The sequence below is a fragment of the Chiloscyllium plagiosum genome, unplaced genomic scaffold (genome assembly GCF_037043375.1).
Source record: "Chiloscyllium plagiosum isolate Xiang-an unplaced genomic scaffold, Cpla_swu_hap1 HiC_scaffold_2, whole genome shotgun sequence".
Lineage (NCBI taxonomy): Eukaryota > Metazoa > Chordata > Chondrichthyes > Orectolobiformes > Hemiscylliidae > Chiloscyllium > Chiloscyllium plagiosum.
In genome coordinates this window covers 119,872,161-119,883,604 of record NW_028270140.1, presented here as the reverse complement: position 1 = coordinate 119,883,604, position 11,444 = coordinate 119,872,161, and the positions used below count along the sequence as shown (strand labels likewise).

The window sequence follows — 11,444 nt, the reverse complement described above, 5'->3', positions numbered from 1 at the left end:
CTGGCTATGGCCAATTTTCTTTGCTCCTTTCCATTGTATTGCAATTGTTTGGATCCTCAGAAAAATTATACATACTCACTCTTTGGAATCCTTCTTGTTGAGTTACCATTTTGTAGAATTGAAGGTAGGAAATATCACTGCAGAGAAAAGCTTTTTCATTTCAAAGTGAGGCTTTACGTGGATTTGTTTACTTTTCAGGTTACATACAAAAAAAAAGAACTTTCTGAATACAGTTCAATGACTAAATCATCATCCAAGCTTCCAGAAATGCATCCTATTTCACAGTCAACTACATTAACAGATAAAACATCTTCAATGCCTCCACAGTGCAGAACTTTCAGAGGTTTGTTTATATGAACACAATGGCTAAAAAGGAAAACAGTGTATTCCATGCATGTTAATTTTATCTATCTTCCAGTTGACATATCTCAGTTATTTAATTAATATATTAATTAATTTATTTAATTAAATATTAATATGTTAGCAGGCCTATTCTCTTTATTCACACTATCTCTCATTAATCTCCTCTTTTCAGATGAACTGACCTAGATAAAATTTTCTTTCCAATATTCCTGATGTGAACAAAAAACTTCGCGTGATCCAAATAAGAGGGCATTTTACAATCAGATTATTTGTCCAGTTGACTGGTTGTAACAATTCACATCGGTGAAAGTGAGGACTGCAGCTGCTGGAGATTAGAGTCTAGATTAGAATGGTGCAGGAAATGCACAGCAGGTCAGGCAGCATCCGAGGAGCAGGAAAAATTGACATTTCCGGCAGGAGCCCTTCATCACAAATGAGGCTGGAAGCCTCGGGATGGAGAGATAAATGGGAGGGGGTGAGGCTGCAGAGAAGGTAGCTGGGAGTGCAATAGGTGGATGGAGGAAGGAGTAAAGGTGATAAGTCGGAGCGGAGGGTGGAGCAGATAGGTGGAAGGAAGATTGACAGGTAGAACAGGTCATGAGGATGGTGCTGAACTGGAAGTTTGGAACTGGGGTAAGGTGGGGGGAGGGGAAATGAGGAAATTGGTGAAGTCCACATTGATGTCCTGTGCTTGAAGAATTCCAAAGCAGAAGATGAGACGTTCTTCCTCCAGGGGTCAGGTGGTGAGGCAGTGGCGGTGGAGGAGGTCCAGGACCTGCATGTCCTCGGCAGAGTGGGAGGGGGAGTGGAAATGTTCGGCCACGGGGTGGTGGGTTTGATTGGTGTGGGTGTCACGGAGATGTTCCCTGAAGCTCTCTACGAGAAGGCGTCCAATCTCCCCAATGTAAAGGAGACCGCATCGGGAGCAACGGATGTAATAAATGACATTTGTGGAAATTCAGGTGAAACTTTGATGGATGTGGAAGGCTCCTTTGGGGCCTTGGATGGAGGTGAAGGGGGAGGTGTGAGCACAGGTTTTGCAATTCCTCTGGTGGTAGGGGAAGATGACAGGAGGGGAGGGTGGGTTGTTGTGGGGGCATGGACCTGACCAAGTGGTCATGGAGGGACAGTTCTTTGCGGAAAGCAGATAGGGATAGGGAGGGAAATATATCCCTAGTGGTGGGGTCCATTTGTAGATGGCGGAAATGTCGGCGGCTGATGCAGTTTATGCGGAGGTTGGTGGGGTGGAAGGTGGAGCAACTCACATATCCATTTCAAATTAGAACCTGGAATAGATTTTGGTCTCCATATCGACAGCCTTGACCTACCTCCTTCAACATTGATTCATGGAGATAGCGAACTGGATTTTCTGGCACTTTCTCTTTTATGAGTGAAGGGAGTTCTGCATTTCTGGCAGGAAATTCCTCTCAAGTCTCCTTGAGAATTGTGGAGCCGTACTTCCATTCTGACAGTTCCTTAACACTGCAGAACTGTCAGAGGAAAACAAACCATGCCCTCTTATCACAGTAGTCAGCTGCCATATTCTGACATTTAAAGCTTCTGGCAGCCACTTAGCCACACGCTGTCAAACCATAAATTAGCACTGAGTATGATGTAATAATAATCCTTTGGTCGAATCAGATCCAGTCGGGCTGGGGGATGTCAGGTTTGGTGAAGTTTGTCAGGCGAGTAAGTGGGATTGTCAAGTGGGGTTTGGTGGTGAGTGGAGATTGTCGGGTTGGGTTTGGTGAGAGGGGATAGCTGGATTGGGGATGGGGGAATGGGGGAAGTTCGGTTGGGATTGATTAGGGAGTGGGATTGGTCAAATTGGGATTGGTGAGTAAAGGGATTGTCAGGTTGGATTGGTGAGTGAGTGGGGATGGTCAGATTGGGAATGGTGAGTGAGTGGGGCAAGGTTAGTTGGGATTGGTGAGGGAGTGAAGATGGTCAGATTGGGATTGGTGAGTGAGTGGGGATGGTCAGGTTGGGATTGGTGGATGAGTGGGGATGGTCAGATTGGGATTGATCAGTGAATGGGGTTGGTCATGTTGGGATTGGTGAGTGAGTGGGGGAAGGTCAGTTGGGATTGATTAGAGAGTGGGGTTGGTCAGATTGGGATTAGTGAGTGAGTGGGATGGTCAGATTAGGATTGGTGAGTGAATGGGATTGTCAGGTAGGGATTGGTGATTGAGTAGGTATGGTTTGGTGAGGTCTGGCAGTGTTTGGGGATGTCAGGAACAGCTGGATGGTGTGTTTCAAGGTGATCTGGGTTGGTCAGGTTGGGATTGGTGGGTGAGTGCGAATGGTCAGGTTGGATTCTGTGAGTAAGTGGGTGAAGGTCAGTTTGGGATTGTTTAGGGAGTGGGGTTGGTCAGGTTGGGATTGGTGAGTGAGTGGGGGAAGGTCAGATTGGGATTGATTCGGGAGTGGGGTTGGTCAGGTTGGGATTGGTGAGTAAATGGGGTTGGTCAGGTTGGATTCAACGAGTGAGTGGGGAAGGTCGGTTGGGATTGGTGAGGGAGTGGGACGGTCAGATTGGGATTGGTGAGTGAATGGGGATGATCAGATTGGGATTCGTGAGTGAATGGGATTGTCAGGTTGGGATTAGTGAATGAGTGGGTATGATTGGTTGAGGTCTGGCAGTGTTTGGGGACATCAGGTACGGCTGGATGGTGTGCTTCAGGGTGATCTGGAGCTGGTGTGGTTGGTAAAGGTCTGAGGGTGCATGTGCTTTGGGGAAGGTGGAGTCAGGGGGGTTATTTGCAGTAAGTATGGGATCTGTTAACTAGTTACTCAGGAGTTAAATTTACAGGGGGAATTGCTAAAGAGAGGACAGTGGTTGATGGGCATGTTACCAGATTGATAATCTAGTAGCTCAGGTTACTGCTTGAGGGACAGGGATTCAAATAGCACCTACAGCAGTTGATGGAATTCAACCTTAATGAATTAACCATGAATTTTAAGAACCCACAAGCTACTACATTGTCATTAAAAAAGAAATCTGATTCATAAGGTCCTGAAGGGAAATAAATCAATTGGTCTTGTTCTACTTTACATTTGACTCTAGATCCTCTCGATGTGGTTGATTCTTAACTGCCCCCTGATTATGGTCTAGGAACATACAGTAGTCAGCTGTAATAAATTGCTAGTGGAAAATGAAAATAGAATAAAATCAAATATAAAATAAATAATTTTTCTAAAAAGTCAGTTCTTTCTTTGTGATTCTACCTGACTTTAACTTTTATAACCTTTTAAACTTGTGTTTATGTAAATTGATAATTTTTGATCCCTGTACAGATCCCTCTCCCAAGATTCAGAAAGAGAAACCCAGCAGCAATTTCATGCAGTTTCATGAGATTCTCCTTATAAGAAATGAAGAATTTCTGCCATGTCACATTATGGATCAGTACTGGAAGTTCTACACAGAGTGTGACGAATGGAATTTCTAAAGTTACTCTTAATACAAATGCCTTTTTTGATGATAAGTCAGGGCAATATCCACCTCTTTCTCAAAATTGTGGCTCATAGGCAGTAACAAACCATTGTAGAAACATGGATGTTGTAATTTGAAATCAATGTTAATAGTTTCCCTTCATAATGCTGATTTTTGAAACTTCCCCCAGCATTATTTGCAATAAAGGTTAACATTTGGTTATGGTTTTTCTATTTACTTTGGTTTTGATACTTTCCCATGTTAAACTGGATAATGACTTTAAAACTGAAGCTTTGGTCATAACCAAAACAAAATCTGTTGAAATCATTCACTTACCCATTCGTCCTTTGCAGGTAGTAAAATTTAAATAATGAACATCAATAAGTCAGTGAGAGATGGACAAATATGAAAGAAATATGAATACATTTCTGAAACTTACAAAGGAGAAGTGTGAGATTCTGCTTTAATTCAACTGTATTACATTACACAAGTTAAAAGACATATTTAGTCCGATTCTTTTAGCTGAAGAGTTTGTCATTCGGTCTTTCTGTGTTTCTCTACCAAAATGGTTAGCAAAGTGCATGTAATTCAGTTAAAATTGTCACATGTTTAACAGTTATTGCTTTTATTCTTCTTGCATTGTGTGCTTGTGTTATCAGAATAAAAGGGACAATGATCATTTGAGAGGAAAATGTGCTTCACTGCAAGTTGACCATTTTACTTCCTTTTTTTTCACCATGCCATTTATATTGAAGTGCAAGGCATATTTAGAAAGTTTAGGGATCACTATTTCAAAACAGTTACTGCTAAGTGCAGAAGTTAGATGATAAAGAATGCCGAATTAAAATTAAGCCACTTTGTAGCTGCAACAATTGATCTATGGATATTATTTATCAACTTGAATTTACATGGCGCCTTTAATGTGTTGAAAAATTGTGAGGCAGTTCATGTGGGTTGGGGCAGTGAGGCTTGTTATTGAGACAAAAGTGGACACAGAGCCAGAGCAGGAGTTTTTAAGACAGGCAACTAAAAACTTAGTCAGAATAGAATATCTGAAGGAGGAGATGGAGAGATTCAGGGAAAAAATCGAGATGAGTGATATCACATTGTTTGATATAATGGGCAATAGCACAGTAGTTATGTTACTGGAGTGGTAACCCTGAAGTCTAAACTTTCAGGCCAGATACATGAGATCGGGAGAGGTTAGGAAATTGGAATTCAGTTAAGTAAATCAATCTGGGATTAAAAACTTTGTACCGGTAATGGGGGCCATAAACTACAAGATTGCTGGACAATCCCATGTGGTTTACTAATGCCCTTGAAGAAAGGAATTCTCCCCTCCTTACCTGGTCTAGCCTCCATGTAAGTTTGGACACAGTTGACTCTGAACTACCCTCTCAAATGACCTGCCAAGTCACCAGTGGGATTAAAATAGATGAATGTTTGATTACCAGTGTGGATATGATGGGCCAAATGGCCTCTTTCTTGTTCTGAAAACTGTACAATTAAGCTCATTTCATTCTGAAGCACTACAGGAAATGTGGATGTAAACCACTTAAGGAGCAGTAATAAAATATTGCACAACTTGGTCATATTCAGCAGGGAGTGGATTCCTGGATGTGATTCATATGTTTATTGCACAAGAATCATTTTGTTGCAAACGTCCAGGAGGGTGTGGCAATGGAAGTGCGAACTATATACAATCTACTTTCGTGTTAATATTGGACCAGGGCAAATTAAGCAGGATGGTTTACCCCATGTCATCTCATCTGGGTAAAAGAACTTATCTACTTTCAAGCCTGCTAAATCTGCTAATGCCTCCCCTCTCTCACTAATTCATTCAAGTATACCACAGTCCCCCTTACTGACTTATTTGCTTACATTATCCTTCTCTACAATGAAAGCAGATTCTTTAAAACCTCACTAAACAGGTAGATGAGAGTAAACCGGTTGATGTGGTGTATATGGATTTCAGCAAGGCGTTCGATAAGATTCCCCAAGTAGGCTATTGTACAAAATGCGGAGGAATGGGATTGTGGGAGATATAGCAGTTTGGATCAGTAATTGGCTTGCTGAAAGAAGACAGAGGGTGGTGGTTGATGGGAAATGTTCATCCTGGAGTCCAGTTACTAGTGGTGTACCGCAAGGGTCGGTGTTGGGTCCACAGCTGTTCGTCATTTTTATAAACGACCTGGATGAGGGCGTAGAAGGGTGGGTTAGTCAATTTGCAGACGACACTAAGGTCAGTGGAGTTGTGGATAGTGACGAAGGATGTTGTAGGTTACAGAGAGACATAGATAACTGCAGAACTGGGCTGAGAGGTGGCAAATGGAGTTTAATGCGGCCAAGTGTGAGGTGATTCACTTTGGTCGGAATAACCAGAATGCGAAGTACTGGGCTAATGATAAGATTCTTGGTAGTGTAGATGAACAGAGAGATCTCGGTGTCCATGTACACACATCCTTGAAAGTTGCCGCCCAAGTTGACAGGGTTGTTAAGAAATCATACAGTGTTTTAGTTTTTATTAATAGAGGGATCGAGTTCCAGAACCAGGAGGTTATGCTGCAGCTGTACAAAACTCTGGTGCGGCCGCACTTGGAGTATTGTGTACAGTTCTGGTCACCACATTATAAGAAGGATGTGGAAACTTTGGAAAGGGTGCAGAGGAGATTTACTAGGATGTTGCCTGGTATGTAGGGAAGATCTTACGAGGAAAGGCTGAGGGACCTGAGGCTGTTTTCGTTAGAGAGAAGAAGGTTGAGAGGTGACTTAATAGAGACATATAATCAGAGGGTTAGATAGGGTGGACAGGGAGAGGCTTTTTCCAAGTATGGTGACGGCGAGCACGAGGGGACATAGCTTTAAATTGAGGGGTGATAGATATAGGACAGATGTCAGAGGTAGTTTCTTTACTCAGAGAGTAGTAAGGATATGGAATGCTTTGCCTGCAACGGTAGTAGATTCGCCAACTTTAAGTACATTTAAGTCGTCATTGGACAAGCATATGGCCGTATATGGAATAGTGTAAGTTAGATGGGCTTCAGATTGGTATGACAGATCGGCGCAACATCAAGGGCTGAAGGGATGTACTGCGCTGTAATGTTCTATGTCCTCCTGCTCCTCACATAAATTACTATCTGGTCCCTATTCTTTCCCTGATTATTTTTTTGCCCCTAATATATTTAAAAAAAGCCTTTGGATTTTTCTTAATGTTACCCACCAGTGTGTTTGTCCCTTTTTCAATCTCTGAATTTTTTCTTCGAGTAACTCTCTGCACTTTATGTACTCCTCAAGGGTATCCACTGTTTTGACCCTTCCAGTATTTTCCATAAACTTTCTTTCTTTATCTAATCCTGTACATTGCAATGCCTGAGCAGTGTGTATCTCTACAAGGTGTACTGCAGAAATTCACCAAGACATCTCAGACAGCGCCTTCCAAACACACATCCACTGGTATCTAGAAGAACAAGGCCATCAGATACATGGGAACACCACCACCAACAAGTTCTTCTCCAAGCCACTAATCGTCCAGAATTAGAAATATATCACCATTTCTTCACTGTTGTTGGGTGAAATCTAGGAATTCCATCCCTAACAGCATTGTGGGTGGACCTCAGCCATTTGGACTGCAGCAGTTCAGGCAGACAGTTCTTCATCACCCTCTCAAGGGCAACTAAGGATACACAAACCAAAAATGATTTTGTTAAAAATCCTCACTGACAGCAGCTTGTTCCAGCAGCACAGGCTGAGCCTGTGTGCAGGACTCGGTCATCGCAGAAGTGGCAAGAGAGGAGGGGGAGTGGCAATTTTGATAAGGGATAGCATTACAGCTATGCTGAGGGAGGATATTCCTGGAAATACATCCAGGGAAGTTATGTGGGTGGAACTGAGAAATAAGAAAGGGATGATCACCTTATTGGGACTGTATTACAGGCCCCCTAATAGTCAGAGGGAAATTGAGAAACAAACTTGTAAGGAGATATCAGCTATCTGTAAGAGTAATAGGGTGGTTATGGTAGGTGATTTTAACTTTCCAAACATAGACTGGACTGTCATAGTGTTAAAGGTTTAGATGGAGAGGACTTTGTGAAGTGCGTGCAAGACAATTTTCTGATTCAGTATGTGGATGTACCAACTAGAGAAGGTGCAAAACTTGACCTACTCTTGGGAAATAAGGCAGGGCAGGTGATTGAGGTGTCAGTGGGGGAGCACTTTGGGGCCAGCAACCATAATTCTATTAGTTTTTAAATAGTGATGGAAAAGGATAGACCAGATTTAAAAGTTGATGTTCTAAATTGGAGAAAGGCCAATTTTGACGGTATTAGGCAAGAACTTTCGAAAGCTGATTGGGGGCAGATGTTCACATGTAAAGGTACGGCTGGAAAATGGGAAGCCTTCAGAAACGAAAATCCAGAGAAAATATATTCCTGTCAGGGTGAAAGGAAAGGCTGATAGGTATAGGGAATGCTGGATGACTAAAGAAATTGTGGGTTTGCTTAAGAAAAAGAAGGAAGCATATGTCAGGTATAGACAGGATAGATCGAGTGAATACTTAGAAGAGTATAAAGAAAGTAGGAGTATACTTAAGAGGGAAATCAGGAGGCAAAAAGGGGACATGAGATAATTTTGGCAAATAGAATTAGGAAATTCCAAGGGGTTTTTTCAAATACATTAAGGAAAAAGGGTAACTAGGGAGAGAATAGGGTTCCTCAAAGATCAGCAAGGCGGCCTTTGTGAAGAGCCACAGAAAATGGGGGAGATACTAAATGAGTATTTTGCATCAGTATTTACTGTGGAAAAGGATATGGAAGATATAGACTGTAGGGAAATAGATGGTGACATCTTGCAAAATGTCCAGATTACAGAGGAGGAAGTGCTGGATGTGTTGAAACGGGTAAAGGTGGATAAATCCCCAGGACCTGATCCAGTGTGCCCGAGGACTCTGTGGGAAGCTAGAGAAGTGATTCCTGGGCCTTTTGCTGAGATATTTGTATCATCAATAGTCACAGGTGAGGTGCCGGAAGACTGGAGGTTGGCAAACGTGGTGCCACTGTTTAAGAAGGGTGGTAAGGACAAGCCAGGGAACTATAGACTGGTGAGCCTGACCTTGGTGGTGGGCAAGTTGTTGGAGGGAATCCTGAGGGACAGGATGTACATGTATTTGGAAAGGCAAGGACTGATTAGGGATAGTCAACATGGCTTTGTGCTTGGGAAATCATTTCTCACAAACTTGATTGAGTTTTTGTGAAGAAGTAACAAAGAGGATTGATGAGGGCAGAGCAGTAGATGTGATCTATATGGACTTCAGTAAGGCATTCAACAAGGATTCCCATGGGAGACTAATTAGCAAGGTTAGATCTCATGGAATACAGGGAGAACTAGCCATTTGGATACAGAACTGGCTCAAAGGTAGAAGACAGAGGGTGGTGGTGGAGGGTTGTTTTTCAGACTGGAGGCCTGTGACCAGTGGAGTGCCTCAAGGATCAGTGCTGGGTCCTCTACTTTTTGTCATTTACTTAAATGATTTGGATGTGAGCATAAGAGGTACAGTTAGTAAGTTTGCAGATGACATCAAAATTGGAGGTGTAGTGGACAGCAAAGAGGGTTACATCAGATTACAACGGGATCTTGACCAGATGGGCCAATGGGCTGAGAAGTGGCAGATGGTGTTTAATTTAGATAAATGCGAGATGCTGCATTTTGGGAAAGCAAATCTTAGCAGGACTTATACACTTAATGGTAAGGTCCTAGGGGGTGTTGCTGAACAAAGAGACCTTTGAGTGCAGGTTCATAGCTCCTTGAAAGTGGAATTGCAGGTAAATAGGATAGTGAAGAAGGCATTTGCTATGCTTTCCTTTATTGGTCAGAGTATTGAGTACAGGAGTTGGGAGGTCATGTTGCGGCTGTACAGGACACTGGTTGGGCCACTGTTGGAATATTGCATGCAATTCTGGTCTCCTTCCTATCGGAAAGATGTTGTAAAACTTGAAAGGGTTCAGTAAAGATTTACAAGGATATTGCCAGGGTTGGAGGATTTGAGCTCTAGGGAGAGGCTGAACAGGCTGGGGCTGTGTTCCGTGAAGCGTCGGAGGCTGAGGGGTGACCTTATAGAGGTTTACAAAATTATGAGAGGCATGGATAGGGTAAATAGACAAAGTCTTTTCCCTGGGATCGGGGAGTCCAGAAGTAAAGGGCATAGGTTTAGGGTGAGAGGGGAAAGATATAAAAGAGACCTAAGTGGCAACTTTTTCACGCAGAAGTGGTACGTGTATGGAATGAGCTGCCAGAGGAAGTGGTGGAGGCTGGTACAATTGCAACATTTAGGAGGCATTTGGATGGGTATATGAATAGGAAGGGTTTGGAGGGATATGGGCCGGGTGCTGGCAGGTGGGACTAAATTGGGTTGGGATATCTGGTTGGCATGGACGGGTTAGACCGAAGGGTCTGTTTCCATGCTGTACATCTCTATGACTCTATATGTGCAGATCACAATGCATCTTCCTGGGTTGCTCGCTCATTCCTGCCTCCCTGTGACCACAGCAATGGTCCTGACCAATTCCAGCCAGTACAACTGCCCTGAGGATCTCATCGTCACCCACACCTAACCCCCATTCCCTACACCCACTGTATCCTGGTGTTCGTGCTCTTCTCACAATTCCGTATCAGATTTTCCTGTGATAAAAGAAGGATTTAGTGTTACATGCGGTGGTATAGGAGTAGTTTGTGAGCAGGACAGGTGAGGCGCCACTAAGTGAGTAAGAGATGCAATGGGCAGAATGGGTATGCAGTTTGAGAGAATAAAGTACATATGATCCTTTGAGTGTACATCATACATTAATGCTTTCATGCTATGACTTTTGCAGTGGCAGAGTTTGATTGAAAGCATTGTGAGTGTGAGGCACCAAAAAAAAAGCACGGTGTATAGAAATCATTCGTTTTTCTTGAGGGACTTGCCATTCCTATTGTGTGGGCCAGTGGCACTGGCTTGCACTGTGATCTGCTCCCAAGCTGGACATTTCTGATGGGCTTCTTGGTACCATTTCACTGGGAACAGGATGGACCTTCCCTCAGACAATTAATCCATCAGCATCTGCCAGGCAGCATCAATAAACCTGCAAGCCAGATTCGACTTCTTGGCTTCTGGCTCTTTGGAAGTTTCTAGCTTGCTGCAAGTGAATTGGTGTGTAGCTCGCCTTTAAATATGGAGAGTCTTATCAGTGGCAAGAATGTCCAGCTCGCTTGCCACAACATCCTGCTTACAAAGATAATGAGCTGATAAACCTCTGATGGTGTGACAATTACTCCCCAAACTCATTGGTGGATCTGATTGTCATCTCAGGTGCTCTGTTTGCATTGCATTCTTCAGACATACAGTAAAACCTGAGCTAATAAGATGACACACAATGGCGCAGACGCCATATTTTTCTTAAACTGGCATCTGCATTGCCAAACCTATCCACATTACAGAGCCAGATTTTGTAGCAGAGAGAGATTTTTGCTTGGTTAATTATTAATGCTATTGGATTTCTTTAATATTTTTCTTGTAACAGGGAATAACAGCAGAATTTGCCTCTTGTGCATACATCACCCAATGGCTATTTATGTCTCATTTTCAACTTCCCTGTCTGCTATTAAGACTATCCTCAGA

The 11,444-nt window shown here is 43.0% G+C and overlaps 1 protein-coding gene across 4 annotated transcripts in view; it reads left to right on the top strand.

Annotated features, from left to right (window-relative positions):
* Window positions 1-5,384, top strand: part of LOC122556192 (uncharacterized) — a 96,131-nt gene extending 90,747 nt beyond the window's left edge. For all 4 annotated transcript variants that reach the window (XM_088000301.1, XM_088000291.1, XM_088000286.1 and 1 more), the window contains 2 exons: window positions 199-343; window positions 3,661-5,384. In XM_088000301.1, the coding sequence (XP_087856427.1) occupies window positions 199-343; window positions 3,661-3,812 (297 nt within the window). In that variant the 3' untranslated portion in view covers window positions 3,813-5,384. The remainder of the gene's footprint in view (window positions 1-198; window positions 344-3,660) is intronic.
* The last annotated feature ends 6,060 nt before the right edge of the window (window positions 5,385-11,444 follow it).